The 22,672-nt window shown below is 44.6% G+C and overlaps 1 protein-coding gene across 6 annotated transcripts in view; it reads right to left on the reverse strand.

Moving 5' to 3' along the window:
• The window catches only part of HDAC9 (histone deacetylase 9), a 2,124,307-nt gene that overhangs the window by 64,711 nt on the left and 2,036,924 nt on the right, over positions 1 to 22,672 (reverse strand). For all 6 annotated transcript variants that reach the window (XM_086941890.1, XM_086941889.1, XM_086941892.1 and 3 more), the window contains one exon: positions 11,210 to 11,332. In XM_086941890.1, coding sequence (XP_086798016.1) covers positions 11,210 to 11,332 — 123 coding nt within the window. The remainder of the gene's footprint in view (positions 1 to 11,209; positions 11,333 to 22,672) is intronic.

Raw genomic sequence — 22,672 nt, forward strand, 5'->3', positions numbered from 1 at the left:
GGTCCGGTCCTCGGATGCTTGATTCCATTCTGGGAAGGACATGGCTTTTGTAGTTCGGACTGGGCTGTTCCCATGGGGCACAGGGTCAGAGCTGATTTGCATATCGCCATTGTCTAACCCAGGGTGGTGTGGAGTGCAAAAAGACAATGGATTTGGGCCCAGATCTTTGGACTGGGATGAATGTGTGATTGATCCACATTCGGTCCATCACCTGTTTTGTTTGCAATTGCCGCCATAAGTGCGCTGGGGATGCTCAGACGTGGGTCCCAGGCACTCCACACCACTGGAGTCAAGCTAGCCGGGCTGATGAGAGGTGTTACCTCGAAACCGGTCCGGTCCTCGGATGCTTGATTCCGTTCTGGGAAGGATATGGCTTTTGTAGTTCGGACTGGACTGTTCCCATGGGGCACAGGGTCAGAGCTGATTTGCATATCGCCATTGTCTAACCCAGGGTGGTGTGGAGTGCAAAAAAACGATGGATTTGGGCCCAGATCTTTGGACTGGGATGAATGTGTGACATTGATCCACATTCGGTCCATCACCTGTTTTGTTTACAACTACACTATTGACAATTACGCCCATGTCACTCATGTACATGAATTCATAACTCATTCCTGTTTTACCACATTAACGCACAACACATGCACAAAACCTACATTCTACTACACATCTTGACCGTAATCATAAACGTGCCACCCATATCCTACATGGATGGAGAGAACAACCAGCTGCAGGGTGCTGACAAAAAAATGTAAAATGAGAGAGCATAAGGGACAACTTTCCCTAGCATGTGCCAGGACACAAATGTCTGTCTTTCTACTTTATACCAGTGGTGGCTCCACCACTAAGGCAAAGGAATGCTGCCACACTGCATTTTTTTGCAGTGGAAAAAGGAAAAATAAAATCATAATAACACTATGTATTATTGTTTATTTTCTCTTTGTCATGCAACTTTATGGAGCTTGGCTGTCGTGACAGCCAGTAAGGGGAAGAATGGTGGGCATGTAAGTCAGCATGATGGTTTGGCCAGCCATCTTGAACACTTTACATGTTTCCCAGCAGGCTGCATCACACAGACTGGTGAGGAATGTGCACAGGCTCCCTGTCACCATCTATGGGCCATTCCCTGGTGCTCAGACCAATCATAATGCTGCATTTCAGCAGTGTGATTTTATTAGGGGGAGCCTGTGCTTCCTATTTCATAGGATGACCTGAGGCGAGGCAGCGGTCCGGCAGCAAGGCAAGTCACATTTTTATGTATTTTTCAATCCCCCCCACCCATGCTACTCGGTGGCAGCTGCCACTGCCTTATTCTGTTGCTGTCTCCACAGCCCAGTGAGATGATGGCATTCATGCTCAGCAAAGGAGGGCACATATGGTGTCCATCCAGACAACAGGGCTCAGCGGGAGTTCACATCCAATGTTACACGGGGCCCTTAATGTAGATGCATGATTGTTGAGTGCGACTAGGGACAAAAATGAACAAGCATTGGCAAAGGCAAACAGTCTGGCCCTGGGCACCAGTCTTTTGCCTTTGTCAGTCCTTGTTTAGCTTTTTCAGGGTTTTGGACAACTTTATTGTTGGAAGAGCTACCAGGCCCTTTTTCTTAAACAAAAAAAGAGGGTTAACTAAGAATAAAAATATTTTTGGGGTCGCGAAAAGTACACATTGCTACTGAGGTCCCTGGTACTTAATGGAACTAGTTTATATGTGGATGTGCTGATTGTGAAAGAGCAGAAGGCAGTCACTCACAGTTAATTTAGCCAAAGGCTGAAGAGGGGTGACCCTTTGCTCCATGCTTATGCTGCAGTGGGTGGAAGAAAACTATGAATGCCACAATAACTAACCAACAGATGAAGAAGGCTGGCTGAAGGGACCTGTATGCAAGCATATTTTATATTAAACATATAATTTGAGTAAAATCAAAAGGTCTTGACTAGCACCAGACCTAAAATTCACTAAAAACCTGTTATGGGGAACTAAGGAAAAAAGCGCGTGCTCTTTCAAGCCATGCAGGGGACCTTTTCCGTTCCATAAGTTGCTTACAAATGTAGGTTCTAACTCTTCTACAGACTAAATTTTGCCTTATTGGAGAAGCAATCAATAATCAAATGTGGCCATTTACCTTTGGGTGATAAAATGCAGAGCCTTCCTAGAGAGGAAAACCATCAACATACCTGAGGCTACAAAAAGGATCCCTGTTGGTTTTTCAAAGGCTTCGCCCGCGTTAATTAACCGCTTCGCCGCGGCGGCTTTTCCCGCTGTGCGCGGCAATTTCAAAATTACCGCGTTACGTGACGAGCTGGCCTTGTCATCCGCGCAGGACAGGTAAGCGCGATGACGAGCCCAGCTCGTCAATAGCCCCGAAGGGGTTAAGAGTACTGCACTGACAATAATAAACATTCCTCCGACTGCAGGTTGCGATCCTCCATTTTTTGTGTGTTTTTTTGTGTTGATAGACAGTAACAGCAGAGGAGGCAACTTCATTAGGTTGGAGGAGTGTCTCCCCACTGCTTTCACAGAAACAGGTATTTTAAATACCATTTTATGTTTCTGCTTCTCGCACTACAAGAAAGCAGGGTATGCCTGGTGTTTGGGTATTTCTTTGTGGGGGGTTGTTGTTTTTTGGAGGAGTGGTTTGCCCACTGTTGTGGGCACTGACTGTTTGGACGGCCCTCTTGCGTCAACCAAACCAGTCATGCGCACTCTACGTTTTCTCTATGTAGGCTGTATGCAGCCTACATAGAGAAAATGGCCTCCCTACAAGCAAGCTTGGCGCTGTCCGCACCAATCACAATGTTGCCATTGCAGTGTTGTGATTGGCTTACGGGAGAGGAGGGAGCATGCCTGTTCCTGTTCAGGAGCAGGAAAACGCTAAACGCGGGACCCGGATCAGGAGCAGAGGCCCCACCACCACCTGTGAGTATAGCGAGCCGCAACTGAGTAACAGGCATTGGAAATGATCCTCATTCCTTTGATGAGGGAAATACTTTTCACGAGGGGGCTCAGGATGGCTTGACAAAACTCGCATTCCCCCATCGCTAAAGAGCGTGTCCCCTCTGAGTAATAATGAACCTCCCATCTGGTCGGTTGCGTGCGCCAAAAATGAGTAAAAATATTAACTCAACTATTGGTAAAAAGATAAAAGAAAACGGCAGAAGGAGGGGAACAGTACCGTGCGAGCCCCGGCTATCCTGTGATCGGCGTCTTTCTGATCTGCCTTGATCAAAAAGTCGTCATCGGTGTCTTGACAAAACAGATCCGCGGATTTGATCCGAATCCCAGATGTTCACACATTTCGGCAGATGCTCACACTTCTCAGCGAACTTCAGAAGGTTTTGTCGTGTCCTTCCTCCCCCACCGTCCCACAAAGTTCAAGGAGATTCGTCGAAATGCGAACCACATTGGCCTCTCCTCCTAGAGCCGCGCTAAGCGCTCAGTATTAATCATCTCTAAATGAAACACCCTGTTTTGCCATTTCCTCTCGGCGGTTGGCGCATGTTAAAAGGAGGAGCGGAGCGCAGAGCCCTGCCTGCTAATGTTCTTTCGTTGACCGCAGGAAAAGCTTTGTTCTGCAAGGGCACCTTAGGACACCACGCCAGGGCCACTAAAATGACCCCTTACCCCTAAACCATAAATAGTTTTGACATGCCGTTGCATCGAAGCTTTCCTTCACCAGAAATACAGCAAATTCTTCGGGAAACTCCGCTCTGCGACGCTCTCAGCTGGGGAATTAAAACGTAATCCAGCAAAATAAAATATTCTTTAAAAAAAAAAAAAGGATGTAACATTATTGTCAAGATGAACACATGGCTTGCACCTGTGCGTTTGTGAATCCGGCACCTCTCACGAGGGACGGTACTGCGCATGCTCCAGACACTTCCAGTGTTATGTCGAGAAACGAATGAGAAAGAAAAGTTCGCCGGCACAGGTGCACGCGCCACTTACTTGCATAGGTGCAGTAGGAAATGTGGGTGCACAATGTGCTCCCTATTCCGAAACGGACACAGCGATATTAGGATTAAAGTGTTAATTGTTCATGAATGCGCTTGTGTGGCGCACGAAGTAGTATTTTCTGCAACCTGCTGCTCCTCCAGTTTGTGCCGGATAGGTAGGGCAAACGCCGACAAAAAATGAAATTTATGCGAATCCTACTTTGGATTTCAATAGGAATTTACGCCCAAAAGGCGATTACAATCCCAAATGTGGTGAGCACCAAGTAGGAAACAATACCACATATGTATGTTGTCCTTTTTTTCGAAAGGGAAGTGGAGGGGGAAATTTGTAGTTACAAAAATGTCATTTTTTGGGTATTAGCAAACTTGTGGGCAGGCTTTCCCACACTTTTCTGAACACCCATCTCATGCAAGATAATTCAGATATGTGATGCGTAAACGGCACAGGCAGACATTATGATCTGTGCAATTTAAACCTGAGTCACAAGTGAATGTTTGGATTAGCTCAGCAGTCTGAACATATGCATATATGTAACGAGATACTATGCATACCATTATTTACATCTAGCATTGCATACTTTTCCTCATCTCGCACCATATTGTATTCCTGGTGCACTAAAACTGTATAAACTTCGTTTTAATGGTAAAAAGAATCAAACAAACATGTACAAGCACACACATATCCCACACCACCCCCAATGTGCCATGTCAAAAGTTTTTATTACATGTACATTGAATACCTGTGAGGGGGGGGGGGGTGCCTGGTAGGATCACTTGCTGGCTAGAAAGAGCCAACCAATCATTAGTTGGTAGATAGGAAATGTCCCATGACCACCCATATAGGCAGGTAAAATGAAGATCGCAATATCTGCTGCCTCCATCCCCTTTGTTCTCTCAGATTCTCATCTGGCGCGGTTATTCCCCATTCATCCCATATATGACATATTAAATCACCTGATGGTCAAACCTGGGGCAGGAACACCCTCTCAAGACTGCCACTTGCACTTAGAGGAGCAAAACTGTAGGCAGGGAGGCAATTTCTGGTCGGGTACGTGGTGTGATGAATTAAAACCCTCTATATCCCACAGGGAGTAGACTGTCTGGGCAGACAAGCTTTGACTCCCTGCAGGGAAGGCCATTCTTCTCTGCCTGTTTTGGAAATCAGCCCTTCTTTTGTCTAGCCATGTTGGTTGCCATGTTAGCCTTCTTACTCATCAACGGCATCTCTTGAGGTGTTCTAGCATTGTTACTCGCTGCTCTCTAAGCGCTCTGTTGAGTCTTGTTCCATCTGGTTCCTATGCTGTCTTCAGTGATCACCATCATGGCAAAGGCAGGTTAGGGACAAGAGGGACATGTAGATTCTTCCTGTCAAAGGCTCAGGATCAGCCCAGCACTGACATATCTAGGCTTTGGATGGGCGAGGGTCCTCCCCATTTGTCCCTTGAACGCCAATCCCGGGTTTGGTACCCTTCATCAGAACCATGCCATCCCCTGAACCCTGTTGTGTTGATGGCTAAAGACTGCCACAACGGGCTGCACATATTCTTCTAAATCTCTCAACACTACTAAAGGAATGCACTGGAACTTACTCCTTTCAAGCAGATTCAGACACACTCATGCAGGCCTTCAACCATTTAGATAGCCACACATATTGTCACTCACCAGACTAACCCAAGCACAATACCTGGGTACCCTCCTCGTGATCTACAATGGGACAGTGGGTCTCCGAGTCAAGCACTAAGCATGAGATGTAATCTCCAGTCAGATACCCACAACAGCATTTAGGAAAGTACTTTTAGTGCACAGAAGGAGTAATTTTACCTGATTGTATATAAACAAATGCATCACTAAATTATCTTGTATGTATTTATGAGGAAAAGCACAGGTTTTTGATACAAGGCCCATTGCTTCAATATATTAAAAGAGCATATTGGTTGTAATGGGATTTCATTCCTGATTTATCACTGGGAACTACTTGAACCCACACTTAGTGAAATACGACCAAGCAGTGCATCCATGGGGATACTGGAATTTAGCTCTTTCCTTCATGCACCCAGCATCTATAGAGTCACAGACTGCGCAAGAAAATAGACTTTTAAAAAACATGTTGTAAACATTGAGGTTCAGATATAACTCGAGCACAGTGTAGAGGTCACTGATCCACGCATTTACCACCATATTGTGAAGGTGACACGACGTCGGCCTTATGCTACGTACTTTGCCAGCCCACTGACTTAAGATGCAAGAACAGGGTGTGGCCTTTTATGCACTTCCACAGTGCAGCAGGCAACAGGTCGGTGCCATGTGGATGTAGCGGCCATCTTTGATTGGATGAGACCTTAAATTGCATCGGTGCTATTTGAGGGATCCCTTTTATCAGACAACTACATTTCTTCTTTTAAACAAATATTTACTGGAAAGAAGATGCGTGTGTTAAAAATTCTGGTGGTTTCGGTACGGAGTATACTTCCAAAGGCTTGAAACAGGGGCAACCTAACATGAACTTGGAGAAACTCAATGGCTTGAACCCCTTAATACTTAAGATTGCTGAACAACAGCCCAAGGCCATTTATTTCCACATTTATATTTATGTATTTATTTTTGCAGTTCTCTATTGCCCAGACTCGACCCAAAGGTACTGGAGCGCTTTACATGAGTACCAGTTACATTCAACAAGGTCAGATTAATTTCTTTAGGCATGTGGAGATTGCGTGATTTGACCAGAACAACAGGGTGTTGTCGCGATTTAAACCTAGTTCTCCGGTCCATAAAGTCCACAGCTCTGACCAAAAAGCCATATCCTCTCCTTACATTACTAACATGACAGCAGGTCAGTGCTTGGTACACTGACAGACCACCTAATGAAAATGTAGGAGCAGGCATTGTGGCCCTTTAAGCGCATACATTGATTAGCTAGCAAAAGGTCAATAGCCCTCTGGATGCAACAAGCCTCTTTGCTTAGATCTGTTGTCAGATACTACACTTTCACCCTCTAAAGGGAAAAGTAACCAGCATATGCTTGCCACGCCTCCATTCTTCCCTATTATTTGTGCGCAGTTTCTACACATTGAAAATAAAATTACTTAGGATGGCTATCTACAAATATGCACACGCAAAACTTTTATTAAGTTTTGTTAAAGTTCATTTGACATGTTGCATTTTGCAATAAACTATTACTGACAAAGCTAAACTGTGTAAATGTTACTAGAAAGAGTGGCGAATGGAACTAAAGAGTGGCTGTGGCATTGCTGAATCTGTTATGGAAGGAAACATGGCTTTGAAAACTTGAATTCTATAACTTTAAGCTTTATGTTTTCTGGAAGCATATTTTTTGATTTAAAATCAATTTTGGAGAATGATATCCAGTGATATGATACAGAAATCAGCACTTCTTTAAAGATCGAAGATAAGGGTACAATAATTTTGCGTCAAAGAGCAGGCAGCTAATGCACAAGGGGCCGGCGGTTGACGATGACTCTTGGATTTGTCTGTTGAAGAGTTTTGGTACATCTCATATAGAGGGATGAGGAGAACTGGTGATAGTAAGAGTTTGGTGGTGTCCTTTGAAGACCTTTCACTTGCTGAACGTGCTAGAGTGGAAAAGTTAAGACAGACCTTCCATTCAGTAATCCACTACTAACCTGCAGAAGACTTGAGAGGCTGTGGAGCTGGTTGGGAAACTTAGGTCCAAAGAGGATCTTCAAGACTGCGAAGAGAGGGTTAGTTCTGCCCGTGCCAAGGATTGGGATCATGGACTAATTGATAGAGGCTGACAAAGTTTCCAACAACATTTATAACTGGGTTTTCGCAAGAGATGTCAGGGATGTCAGTGCATGAGAAAACACAGCACTTGCTAGGGTAGTTGAGTGACTCAAATTGAAGTAGTTATAGTGATTTCACGGCATCCGATAATTTCCCGAATAACTAATGGTGTGAAGGGAACCTTAAGTTCGTTTGTGGCTGTGCTATCAAGTGACAGTAATATACATAGACTGCCTAGCTAACATTTTTAGGACGAAAAAAAGAAAACTCGTAGTATTTACTTCAATGCCATATTTTTTATTTGACTAGATAAATAAAACAAACTGGAATCCTCATTCTCAGGGTGACACTGGGTGTTACTGCAATGGATCCTTTGTTGCACTTATTTATAAGCCTCAGGTTGTTTGAACTGACTTGAACCTACACATTAGAAGAGAGACATGTATACTAAAAAGAGATGCATGTATTTCTGTGTTGTCATAGTTGTGTACCCTCCGACTGCGATCTCCTACCTAGGGCTTATTGAAATAATCAGAAGGAGTCTTGTCAATAGTTGTCTGCTTCTAGAGTAGCAAAAACTTTTTTAAAAAATCATTGATGCCAACGAGTTGTATCACAGATCGCATTCCGTTACCTAGGTTTGGGGTATGGGTTCAGAGTCCATTAGGAATGATAAAGCTGTCACATCTGAAATAAATGTACTAAAGATATCTGGAATAATTTACAAAGAACCAGGAAAGTAACAGTTTTCTATAAATGATGTTAATGTGTTGTTTAGTTGAGTATATTGTAAATATTTACTGTATGAATTTGGTGGTAATGAATCATGTGTAATTAATTTCAAGGAAGGTGACATTCTGGATTGATCAACATTTTAGAAGCAGATAGAACTTGCAGCCATGGTGTTCCTATACCTCACTTTCAATACAAAGCTCTCCTCTAGAGAGGCCAGATGTGCGCGTGAGGGGAACGACTATGGAAGGGAGTTAGGCTTGGCATATCCCAGGATGCCACCCAGGGGTAATCTAGTCCTGATTGAAGAGCAGTTTTGAGGGAGGTCTATCAGCACCTTGCTTAAATCTACACTAAGACCCTCAACTCATTTAACAGATGCTTCAGCCTGAGCAGTCAGATTGAAATGAATGGACACAGCACCATAGTCTCCCATACCATGACAGAAATATTCACCGAAGAAGCGCACCTTCAGCCAAAGAGATGCAGAGTGGCACATTTTTTACAATCCAGAGTATTTGTAAGCACAGCGCTGCGCATTTTGTGTGTCTAATTAATTCAATGCTCCATTTATTGTTTGTCGTGCTCTAGTGTGTAAAGGAGTTGCCAGCAATTGTTTTCCCATTGAAAAATGTGCACCACAAGCAAGCAAAGATTTCCTTACTGCAACAATCAGGAATTCTTGGGCGTGTATACATTACAGTCGAAGAGTTCACAGAAAACACAAAACAATAGAAGTGGTCTGCAAAGTTGGCTTCTACCATATTACTAGTAAACAAAAAATTGTGCAGAGTTCCCGGAGGGGGCCAAAGAAGTGGCTCAAAATGACATTTCTCTCACTAGTTAAGAACAGGCAAGTGCATGGTGTGAACCCTTGTCGGAAAATTTAGGATACCTCACACAAGTGACCGGTTGGACGACAACTGTCATCCCATCCGGTGACCGTCCAGCGTCATCATTGGCATCCTGCTCCTACGGCAGGCTGGCGGTGCAATGCCCGTCGGGCAGCCCAGGAGGGCTACACTTTAAAGGAGATCTTTTTTTCCTGCCAGCGGGTGTGTGAATGTAAGGGGCCTAAATAAAGTGCAATTGTGAGCGTGAGCGTAAATTCTAAAAAAAGTCAGTGGAGTCCATTAAGTAATTTTAATAGTGTGGCTCACTGCTTTGTTAAAAGGGGATAAGGGGTATTAAGGAGTGATGGGTTATCTGATCAATCCTTGTTCAACCCTTAGTGTGAAGTTGGTCAACATGTTTCTTGCCTTGAAGGCAATTCATCAGGACCTATAAAGCTCATAAAATTGCTAACGGTCCCTCTGGGTTCAGAGGAATCGAGGATACGACCTGAATGGTGTCGCAGAATTAATGTGTTCCTTGAGGACCTATCAGGAACTGGGAAGGAAACAAAACAAGAGGTTACTAACTTTGTTCGCTCTAAGGCCTGGGGACAACAAGCGGTCCAAAGAGTGGGGTGTCAATGGGTGGTCAAGGGGTGTGAAAGATAGACAAACCCCCTTCGTGTATGGTGTGTTCGTGAGTGAGAGAAACTGAAGTTTAAAAGACAGAACGAGGATTACTGCGTCCTGTGAGTGGCATGCTTACTCAATAGGTGGCATGCATCATGATTTCAACATATACCATGTCCGATCTACAGATCAAGTTTGGTGTGTCAGTAACACTGTCAAGATACAGTGTTTAGATCCCCCCAGCATTCGAGTGAAGTCAAGGGAATATTGTCAAAGGTGACACGTTGAGTAATTAGCTAGAGCACAGAAAAAACCGTGGCCGTTTGACACTCTGTGGAAAACGTAAATGTAAATGCTGACTAGTGCCGAGGTGTGTTTACATCATTGGCGCCAGATGGTCATGCTCGCCGAGTGGAAGCTGGCACAAACAGTACACTTACCCGCTCATCCCGTGTTAAAGATCCCCTCGGCTGACCTGGTGGGGCCAGCAACCAACGAGGAGAGCCTGTAAATGAGTCGGAGGGAAAGCGGGACAAAAATGAATTTCAAAACAGCGCCGCTGACTGAGGGGAGGATTGCCGTGTCAGAGACCGGGCGCCGAGAGCACAGTTTAGCGCTCGCCGGGGTCAAAGAACAGGGCGAGGAGGGAGGGAAGGGAGGGAAAGAGAGAGGACACGTCGGAGGAGAATCTACACTAAGACCCTCAACTCATTTAACAGATGCTTCAGCCTGAGCAGTCAGATTAAAATGAATGGACACAGCACCATAGTCTCCCATACCATAACAGAAATATTCACCGAAGAAGCGCACCTTCAGCCAAAGAGATGCGGAGTGGCACATTTTTTACAATCCAGAGTATTTGTAAGCACAGCGCTGCGCATTTTGTGTGTCTAATTAATTCAATGCTCCATTTATTGTTTGTCGTGCTCTAGTGTGTAAAGGAGTTGCCAGCAATTGTTTTCCCATTGAAAAATGTGCACCACAAGCAAGCAAAGATTTCCTTACTGCAACAATCAGGAATTCTTGGGCGTGTATACATTACAGTCGAAGAGTTCACAGAAAACACAAAACAATAGAAGTGGTCTGCAAAGTTGGCTTCTACCATATTACAGAAGGTTTTTTTTCCTACTTTTTCTCAAACATTCTCCAGGAAGTAGGATTTGACAGTAGAATTTTTATTTCCAAAACCTTTCGCACAAAGTGCATTGGCGTTGTAAGTGGTATCTGATCAGAGGCAAACCGCTTACCTTGGCTCCAATCACTGGATAGTCACAGGAAGAGGTGCTGGTACTTACAGTGAGCGGGGAGGATGCTGCCGGAAGCCCCAGGGTGATATTTGGTAGAGAAGGGGATGTGTACAGGCTCAGCAGGTTCATGGATTCTTCGTGGCTCAGAAGGCGTTGTTGCGAAACCACATGCTGTGAATGGAAACAGGGTTTGCCACATTAGGGGACGCTGCATTAAAATGAAGTGGGCAACATACTTCTTGTGCAGATGTCTTAATCCGCAAACCAGAACATGTGTTTTCGCCAAAAGAAGGTGATCTATGAGTGACACTAGCATGTTTTCAAATGAGCCAATGTTACGTAGTAAAGCAGTAAAGGCTCTCATTGGAAATACTCGCACTCAAGTGCTCTCAGTCCTAGTGAGAGCCCCATACCACTGAAGTGCTCTGAAGCCATTGCACAGAGGCACACATACATTTACGCACTCTTTTATATAAGCATATATTACGAAGCACACAATATATAATGGGAGGAAACCATGAGTCAAATAACACACTGCAATAGCCTTGATCACAATTTGAGCATCCACTTGTGTGGTGGCAGCTAAAAAGAGTCTAAATGCTTCTGAAGTGGGCTACAGGTGTGTTCTGTGGAAAAAGTCTGAATACATGTGAAGTGGGCATCAAGTATGTTCTATGGAAAGAGTCTGAATGCGTGAGAAGTGGACAACAGTTTTCATCTATTGAAAGACGGAATGCACATGACATGGGCAACAGGTGCGCTGCATGAAAAGAGTCTGAACGTGTATGAAGTGGATGACAGGTGTGTTCTATGGAAAGAGTCTGAATGCACGTGAAGTGGGCAACAGGTGTGTTCTGCAGAAACAGTCTGAATGTGTGTGAAGAGGGCAACAGGTGTGTTCTATGGAAATAGGTGTGTTCTATGGAAAGAGTCTCAATGCCCGTGTAGTGAGCCACAGGTGTGTTCTACAGCAAGAGCCTAAATGTCTGTGAAGTGGGCAATAGGAGTGTTCTATGGAAAGAGTTTGAATGCGTACGGAATGAGCAACAGGTATGTTCTATGGAAAGAGTCTAAATGAGTGTAAAGTGGGCAACAGGTTTGGTCTATGGTAAGAGTCGTTATGCATGTGACATGGGCAACAGGTGTGTTCTATGGAAAGAGCCTTAATACATGTGATCTGAGCAGCAGCGGCCATTGCAGGTAAGCTCGGTGGGGTGGGCGGGGGATATATCGACAGATGACAGTATATGGAAAATTAAATAAATCCGATTACGTCATCTGTCTAAATGTGTGTGAAGTCGACAATAGGTGTGTTCTCTGGACACAGGATTGTTCTATGGAAAGAGTCTGAATGTACATGAAGTGAGCAACTGGTGTGTTCTATAGCTAGAGTCTGAATGTGTGTGAAGTGAGTAACAGATGTTTTCTATGGATGAAATGTAAATGCACATGAAGTGGGCAACATTTGTGTTCTATGGAAAGAGTCTGAATTTACATGAAGTGAGCAACAGGTGTGTTCTATGGAAAGAGTGTGAATGTACAGGAAGTGAGCAACACGTGTTCTATAGCAATAGTCTGAATGTGTGTGAAGTGGGCAACAGGTGTATTCTATGGAAAGAGTCTTAATGCATGTGACAAAGGTAACAGGTGTGTTCTACGGATAGAGTCTGAATACATGTGAAGTGGACAAAAGGTGAGTTCTACGGAAAGAGTCTAAATGTGTGTGAAGTCGACAATAGGTGTGTTCTCTGGACACAGGATTGTTCTATGGAAAGAGTCTGAATGTACATGAAGTGAGCAACAGGTGTGTTCTATAGCTAGAGTCTGAATGTGTATGAAGTGAGTAACAGATGTTTTCTATGGATGAAATCTAAATGCACATGAAGTGGGCAACATTTGTGTTCTATGGAAAGAGTCTGAATTTACATGAAGTGAGCAACAGGTGTGTTCTATAGCTAGAGTCTGAATGCGTGTGAATGAGAAACCGGTGTGTTCTATGGAAAGTGTCTGAATGCACGTGAAGTGGAAAACAGGTATGCTATATGGAAACAGTTAAGTGCACGTGAAGTGGGCAACAGCTGTATTCTGTGGAAAGAGTTTTAATGCATGTGAAACGGGCAACAGGTGCGTTCTATGGAAAGAGCTTAAATATACATGATGTGGACAAGAGGTGTGGTCTACGGAAAGAGTCTGAATGCGTGGGAAGTGGGCAACAGGTGAGTTCTATGGGAAGTGCCTAAATGAGTGTAAAGTGGGCAATAGGTGGTAGTGTGCACTTTAATTGGAAAGAGTGTGAACGCATGTGATGTGGGCAACAGGTGTGTTCTATGGAAAGAGCCTGAATGCAATTGAAGTGGACAACAGGTGTGTGCTAGGGAAAGCGTCTGAATGTGTGTGCAGTGGGCAAAAATTGTGTTCTATGGAAAGAGTCTGAATGCAATTGAAGTGGATAACAGGTGTGTGCTAGGGAAAGCGTCTGAATGCATGTGAAGTGGACAACAGGTATCTTCTATAGAAACAAGTGAGTTCTATGGAAAGAGTCTGAATGCACATGAAGTGGACACCCCAGGACAGTCAAACAGGAAGACCAGGTAGCCATTTTCCTTCTGTGTCAAGCCATCTTCAGTTTCGAAGATATGAAAGTCCTCACATTCCATCTTCGGCAAGTTTGATCACTGCTTTCAGGAACTCATCAAATGATGGTCAGGATCCAGTAGAGTGTTTTGCAACTGTGCCCACTGTTCTCTTGATAACCCCTACCTGGACACCACACAGAAGAGAGAAGATTAATACCATGGGAATCCATGCCTTCCTTTCTTCTGTTAAAGACAGTCCCAGGTTTCCACGTGTAGCGACCTACAACTGTGGGACAGGCCCATAAACAGGGGCAATGCTGAAGGACTTTGGTTTGCCTTTTAATTAAAAAAACAACATTCTAAATACTCACCATGAGGCAAAGATTTTCAAACAGTGAAAATGCTTAAAACTGCCCCTTTCAGTAGCAGCCCTGCACTTTAGTTACGCGCCACTCAGTCCTTAATAATAAACACAAAAAATGGACATAGAAGAACAGAGGATTCAAAACTGAAGAGCTCCATTCGTTGAATCCACAAGTCTAAATGCTGTGTCAGCAAGCCTGAGCTAGTTAGACCCACCATCACACCGGTCTGCAAGGAACAAACAGAGGGGAGGAAGGCCCTTCACTCCTTTAAGGTACTTGTAAGAGGTAGATCACGGGTGAGGCAGGACACAGGAGTGTGGGGTGGGGGTTGAGGAAGGTGATACATGGTCTTAAATTAGGTCACATGATGTCTGACAGGCAAGAGAACAACCTTGTGTTGTAAGGACCAGACAAGGGAAGGATTAAAGAGGTTTTTTTTTAGGCTGATTTGTAGAGAGCAACAGCTGACCCAGCAAATGGTCGTCCCAGCGCTAAAAGCAATGAAGGCCACTGACAGCAAAAAGTCCATCAAAGCGGGCAGAAGAGAGGCCCGAGAAACTACCGCACCTAGAGAGATGGCAAAAGTTGAGTTTTCAGAGCTTTCCAGAATGTCAGGTATTTGTCTAAGCTCTGGATGTAAACAGGAAGAGCATTTGACAGCTTAGCTGCCAGAGTGCGAAAGGAGTGTCCACTGGAGCGTGCCCTCCTAACCCGGGGAACAACTGCAAGGTGTTGATCTGCTGAGCGAAAGTGACAGGAGGGGGCGTAGGTAGGGAGCAGGCCAACCAGAATGCCAGGAGCCGGGGAGTTCAGGATCCTAAACGCAAAACAGAGAGACTTAAACTGCACCTGTTTTGCCACTGGCAGCCAGTGAAGCTGACGGATACCGGTGAAGGTGGAGCAGCAGCGAGGCAGGCCTAGAAGAGTTCTGGCGGCCACATTTTGGACTCTCTGAAGTCTCACTATCTCCGTCTTGTTGGCCCCCAAGTATAGCGAACTGGCATAGTCCAATCTCAACCGCAGGGTTGCCTGGACAATCATCTGTCGGATGGAAGGGTCGAAAAAAGCCCAACAGGTGTTTAGGCCGCGCAGGATGCCAAAGCATGTCGCAGCCACCTTCTTGATCTGGGTTTCAAAACTCAAGGCCGAATCCACCCAGACCCCAAGGTTCTTCAACACCTGTTTGGGGGTGGGTGCGAGGCCCAAGTGGTGGTCCCCCACTGTTCACTCCACAGCTCCCGGTCTTTGCCGACCAGCAAGACCTCAGACTTGCTGGCGTTGAGCTGGAGACAGTGGTCCATCATCCACCCTGCGACGTCCGCGAGACCGCTCCGGAATTGTGCAGCGTCCTTTAAACAGTCATCGGAGAGTGTGACAACTAGTTGTGTGTCATCGGCATATGGCACTATAGTCAACCCTCTCCTCTTGGCTACCTCAGCTAGGGGCTAAACATACAGGTTGAAAAGCGTTGGACTAAACGCAGAGCCCTGCGGCCCTCCCTGTTTGATAGGATGGAATCTGGAGATGAAGGGAGGGGCCGACACGTGATATGATATGAATTGTCTCTTCAATCAATCAATCAATCAATCAGTAGATTTGTAGAGCACTACTTTTCTCCCATGAGGGTATCCAGGCTTCTTCATTTCCTGTTCTTTGATAATATATAGCTAGGCCAGTGCTTTATATGGATACTCACCTATATGTTAAGAGTGCATGGACAAAGATGAAAAAGTGTCTGTCTATTTCTGATTCTGCCAATCTGTGAAAGGGACCGACAACAACCAGCCTGTTGCAGTGGATGGGTGCTAAAAACAGCCCTGGCAGATGTGTTCATACAAGATGTGTGTAGCGAGTCCAGCGGTGTTCAGGAGCCTGGGTCGAAGAGTGAGTCTATAAGTGTATACAAGAAAATTGTGAGTTCCATCAAGGATCTTTGCAAGACTGGATAGCGGAAGATCACTTCATCATTCCAGTCCCCAAAGAACCGACCGGCCTAGTCCTGAGCCCACCGCAAGGTTTTCCTCACCCACCTTCCTATGTTTTTAGCTGTTGACACGTTTCTTGCTAAGCATAAAGAAGACACTTCCATAAAAATGAGCCACATAATGTATTTAGTGAGAGGCCCTTTTGACATCACATATACTATATAGTTGTTTTTGGCACCCCTTGCTTAAGAGGCAGCAAAGGAGGATGGAGGTCTGAAAGACGGATATCTTTCAACTACATATGCTGAATTAGCGTGTACCATGATTCTGCTTTGCAGCTCATATTGTCAGTAAAGATGAATGTTCTGGAATATATATCATCATTCAAGCAGTGTGTTTTTGTACTTAATGACAAAACGAGATGGTTCCACTTCAAATGAGTAAGACTGAATTTCCTTTTCTGATTTAAAAAAGTACAAGGTCTGCTATATTTGAATTTGAGGCATTCACACAACGCAGTGAAGCAACCAAAGTTGCTGTTCTGCGTTGCACGAGAGGGGAAGAGCAGAACTGAGCCATATCTATTAAGTTATGGTGCTGTCCTGCTCTCTCATTGGCGCAGGGGCACAATCAGGCTACCTAGTACCACACACACACACCCTTGCTCTATAGTGCAAGACCTTGTGCTTAATGTCTAGCACAGACTTTGTACTGCAAATTATCTTTTCCAGTACAAAATACTATGCCTAGAAAAACTTTTAAACTTTTCCCACATTCAAAGTGTGCTGTACAGTGCAGCATACATACAAAGTTGGAAAAGTTTGGAGAAGTAAACTAATTTCTACATGTCAACGCCATTCTCAAAAAGGTATTATTTTGGTACAAAACCCTGTCTAGTATTGTTAGAAAATAAGGCTTTGTGTCAGTCAGTCATAAAACTTTTATTCGGTTACAAAACTTTTGAAACCATAAAAAGTACATAAACAGGACATATAAAAACATCTCAATATAGTTAAAAATAGAACAAAGACGGAAAAATAAAACAGCTAATTAAAATTAACATTTCCATGGTTAGTTCGTGTAAATAACAAATCAATTTTGTGTCAAAGCCCAGAGGTGGCTGTATGGGAACGCCCCTGTACCAACCATTGTAACACCCCAATGAAAAGTAATGTGCTACTTTGTGTGTCTTTCAGGCAACTTTCCAGTGCAAAACTTGCTTTACGCTTAAAAGTAAATTCAAAATAAGCATGCTGTACTGCCTTGTGTCACTTTTGCGAATTAGTGAACACAGTGTAAAATGTTAGAAAATCTGCCCCTTGGATTCATAAATGATGCTTAAGAAATGTAGAGCTTATCTATTATGGGCAAAAACCTGCAGTAAGAGAGTGAGCGAATAAGAGAAAGAGGCAATGAGAGAGCAACGAAGATGAAGGAAAAAAAACAAAGAAATGAGTAAACAAGAAATGAGCGAGGAAGGAAATGAGTCAGTGTGTCAATGAGGGAATGAAATAATGAGAAAGCAAGGGATTTAGTAGGCGAGAAAAGAGTGAGTGAGGGAATCAATGCGTGAGGGACTGAGTGAAAAAAGCACTGAGTGAGCTAGAACATTATTCAGATAACTGAGAGGTTCAATGGATAAACAATGTAGCATGTGAGCAAAAGAATATGTGAGTGAAAAGTGAGGATTCAATGACTGTGTGTGCAGGAGGTAATGATTGAGTGAGGTAATATGTGCCCAAACAATGAATGAGGGAATAAAAGAGTGACAACTCTAATGAAAAACAGAACAAGCAAATGAGCTAGTGTTTGTGAACTACAACCCGAAAAACCTCCAGCCACTGACTGTCTGCAGGGGAAGCGGCTGGAGGGCTAGCGGGGCATTTTCGGATTCCATCCCAGGGCTGGAGAACTGGCTCAGTGGGGATGGGTACATTCCAAAGGCCGAGTCTCTGAAGTGCGCACAGATAATCCAATTTCCCGAATTCCTTGATGTGGGTGTTCACTATTCACAATCTTCCAGTTGTCTTACTCCGACAGCAACCTGGGTCTATAGGGTGAAGGCTTATTTCTTCCCAAGAAAGAAGGGGAGAAATCACTCGCGCTGTGCGTTTCCATATCGGAGCTGGCAGCAATCATAAACACGGCGGTGCATTCAGAGTTACGTCATGACTGGGCATGACACGTTTTACGCGAAAACGAAATATTCCGGTTTAGGGGGGTAAAGCTGTGCAAAGGGGCCATTGGCCCTGGTGCCGGCAATTAAAATTGCCCCTTTGACTGCTGTTGGGTTAGTAAACTACAGCATTCCTAGGGTCCATTGGCGCTTCCAGGGCCAAGGATCCCGGTGCCACTGCACCTGCTGCACCAAAGGTGGCTACGCCCCTGTGCTTAACGTGGCAGCAACCCGTTAACTACTGTCTGTCTAGAAAAACAACCGTGGTAACAACATGTGGCGCTTCATGCCGTTTCTTGAATTACACTTTCTGTTTTTGCTCGTCTTTCCCCTGCAGAACCGTTAAACAATAGAAGCCCCACAGGTCTTATTAGAATTAGGCGCGTCTGCGTGATATCTCCCCCGAGGGGGTAACATCACTGAAAAAGAATACCCTGTGTAGCAGTCCCACAACAGTGGCTGCTTTCTTCCCAAACAAAAAGCATATGGGGGCGCAGCGGAGCGGAGGACCACCCCCGCGCCGGAGACTGCACACTCGGGCCTTGTCTTGAGTAAATAGAAGCGCTTGTCAGGCGCGCCCTGGGTAGTTACTCGTATTCTGTGGGACAAACCTGGGATATCAATTAACTTATCTAAATACAGTAACTCTGTCCAATGCAAAGCTGCCAGTGGAGAGAGGTGCAGAAGAAAAACAGCGGATGTTATCTGAAAACATAACCTCTGCCGCGCGGCCTGTTCGGGGATGAGACCTGTGCACCCCGACACTGACGGAGAGGCGCGCGCGGAGGGAGCGCGCGAGGGGATAATAATGAGGCTGTCAGGGGCGCGAGCCGAGAGGGCGGGGCAGCACAGTGGCAGAGCAGGGTGGTACCACAGGGTGGACTCTGGCTTCCGGCTGTAACCACCTGACGATTGGACAGCAACTGTTCTCCATGTTTGATTATTAATGGCCTTTACACTCAACCTATTTTTACGTCGCTATATAATGCTCGGCGTACCCCCAGAATGAGACGGCTCCCCTGAAAGACCTGAGGAGTGACCCTGAGATTCGTGCTAACCGTGGCATAAGCGCGAGCCATCCAGGAGGGAGCCACAGACAAGGTCAGGTTCCAAACTCTTTCCACATGTTTGGGGTCAGAAGTGGGAGGCATATGTTGCCCCACCTGCGTTGTAACACAAACAAGAATGTGCGTTGGCCCTTGGGAAAAAAAGGGGAGAAACGGGCAATTCATGCTGACTAATTTAATCTAATTATTCACTCAAAGGACACTGATGAAAGCACGCTGAGCTACCTCTGAAGAAGCAGTGGAACTTAGTAGGTCAGTAACCGAGGAGCTCTGAATCAGTCCTTCTCAAGGTTTCAACTATGGAGAAATCTAAAACCATGGAACAATCTTTCTCTTAAAAATGCTGCTAGGTATTGAACTCCGTCCCTTTTGAAATCAGTATAATATCCTCCTTTGAAATAGAAAAAGCAGCAGAGATGTGACGAATGGCCAGAGCTGCAGACATTCGAACTGAGGAACCAGGCTCTAGTCCTAGCTTCAGCACAACATCCTGTGATCCTGGGCATATCACTCAATCCTGCTTTGTCTAATACCCTTGGGCTAAATTTACCCACTATGAAGCTGCAAAAAACCCTTTTAGTCAAACACAGCCTCCACTTAGAATAAACCAAAGGCCTTGTATCCATCCTCAGACTTCTGAAAGGAAGGGACCTAATTAATCCCTCCGAACATTAGTCCCTTATCTCTAATTATAACACTAACAGGTAACTTGTTTTTGCAACTTTGCGCTCTATACACGTGTTGAATATATTAGCAGCCAGCTGTCACGATCTACATTTATTTAGTACTATATGAGTTTTCCCCTACAGAAGTGTCCTCACATATTCACTTTTTTGGCGAACTTTCACTAACAAATGTCCCGGTGGTAATGCATACATATCAATAGGCCAGACTCAGGAGGCAGACTCCCTATTTTGGAAGCCAAAAATGGCTGGATGCCGCCTGAAATTGCCTCTCGTTCAACAGAGGTGAATAGGGGGATTGCATTCGCCCAATCACTTTTTTAATATCTCTCACTTTCTTGTGTCTATTGTATATCTAATAAGTCTAAGTAAAGCACAGCCATCCTTCGGTCTTGTCTATGCGCTACAAAAGAGCTAAATTAATAAACCTAACGTAAAAGCACTACATTATTGGCATTTCTTGGGCACTCTTTCGGCCACTGGTACGGCGCTGTAGCACAATGGAGGCCCGGGTGGGAATATTCCAAACAGATCAGAGATTTCCTCCATTGCAGACCAGGGGTGGACTTGCGAAAATGTGTTATGTTCTGTGAAATGGTCTGTTACTTGGTTAGCTGCATGTGTGACCGTCTTCTAACATGGAAGGCAAGCCAAGTGCATCGCGGCACTATATGTGCGTGTGCAAGGCAATTGGTGGCAGCCAGTGCTGTTGGATGCTGTAATAGCCAATTCGTGTTACATTTGTGCTGGGTTGGTTTTATGATAGGAGTTTTCTCTTAATGTTTCTTCTTGTATGATTGCATGTGGGGTGTCCTGGTGCAGAGTGTTATCATAAGCACATGAGCTCCAGATAGAAGGCAGATGTGGTCTGTGCTGTTTTCTGTCCAGAGTTTGTCTGCACTGTCCACACCCAGAGGGCGAGGGAGCCAGTTGGTAGTAACAATAAAGGTGAGGCAGGCAAGGAACAAGCTTGTAGTGTAAAAGGGGTGAGAGGAGCTAAGGTGTGAGAAACAGAAGACACAAGGGGTCGAGGAAGAAACTACTGGGAAAACCTAGAAGCGGAGAGGAGCAGAACTGGTGGTCAGAGCGCGTATTAAAACAGCTTGGAGCAGAGAGGATCAGGACTTTTATGGAAAAGAGGGGGTACGACCAGTCCAGACAAGGGGATCACGAACAGCCTGGAAGAGAGGGAGTCGGGTACTGCCAGGCTGGAAGAAGGAAGGACACGCGGGAAAGTGTGTACCTCCAGACATATGTCAAGAAGCCAGATTGACTGCGGTCATTCTGAACCCAATGTTCCCAAAGCATTTAAGTGTAGCCTCTTTCTCCCCACTGAAATACAGGAATGACAAACCAGCCTACATCACAGAGCATTGTCAAGGCTTAAAACGAATTCAGTTGCAAATGTGGGTGTTCTGAAGTGTAAAATGGAGTGTGCTTGAAAACATTTCTTCAGATGGACGAAAGACATGCAGGTGGAGGCGGGACTCTGGAAAACTGAGTAGGGAATACTGTAGTACCTTAACGTCATACCAAGAGTTAGGGCAACAATAATCGACAGGTAAGTATGTATAGACTTTGTATGCCCAACTCCTCATGTATACTATTACAATAAGTATATCTTCTGGTGTGGAGTTAAGAACAGGTCATCTATACTTCTCTATATGCACTTACCTTACAATATTTTCTAAATCCTTGAGCCTGTATCTATGTGTCTGTATAAACCTTTCCTGTAGCTACAGTGGAAAATACTTTTTTAAGGACAGCGAGGCAAGCGAGGCACTGCTTAAGTGTAAACAATTAAGTGCCAGCCCCCAAGGCATTTTATAGGACTCCACTGCAGCTGGTACCATAAACAGCCCTGCTACGTCTGCTAGATACAATTCCAGCATTATCTTTGTGCAAGGTTTATCATTTACAAGTTAACACTGCTCTGATATAAGCAGCATAAAAATAGAAACAGAGCACCACCATGTGGTCTGACCTCATAAATACTTGCTGCTGTTAAGAAATTAGTGTGAGTGCCGAGCACCAGAAACGCCGGCACAAATTAAGCACTGATAGAGAGGATTGAACTGTGAAAGTATATGGTTTAAAGAGATGTTTAAAATTTGAGACTTTTTTATGTGAGATTACACTGATGTAACAAAAATTGCACACAGGCTAGCTCTAGTAAAAATTTCAAGGGTCCTATGGGAAAAACGTGGAATTCTGCTGCAGTCGTAGATCTATAATGTGCACGGTGCACGGTTAAGTCTCCTGTGATCCTACCACTGGCACCTGACTCCTGCATCATATAACTTGCACTAACTCAGAATAGTGACACATGGGAAGCTAACAAGGTTGGCAAGTGAGCCACTACATTTTTGACTTGCCCACAAATGCATCATTTGTCATAGCAACCGTATATTTCCAATGGAAAATATATTAATTTGTTGCCATGAACAAAAGGCCTATACGCCCACTCACACAGAGGAACAAAAACAAGCAGCAAATGTTGCAACAGTTATTATGAAACATTTGCAGGATGAATCATACAGGAAAAAGGGAAAATATCAAGCAAGTGACATTTCGGATGGTTTTGACACCGTATGCCATTATTCTGAGAAATCCTGGTACACAGAGTGAAATCTTATAATTATAGATACATATCAACTGTGTTTTGAATGTTAATCGCCAAGTGCCAATGGCTGTCTGGACACAGCCGTAAAAAAAACAT

This window comes from Lissotriton vulgaris, chromosome 10, assembly GCF_964263255.1.
Source record: "Lissotriton vulgaris chromosome 10, aLisVul1.2, whole genome shotgun sequence".
In the NCBI taxonomy this organism is placed as follows: domain Eukaryota; kingdom Metazoa; phylum Chordata; class Amphibia; order Caudata; family Salamandridae; genus Lissotriton; species Lissotriton vulgaris.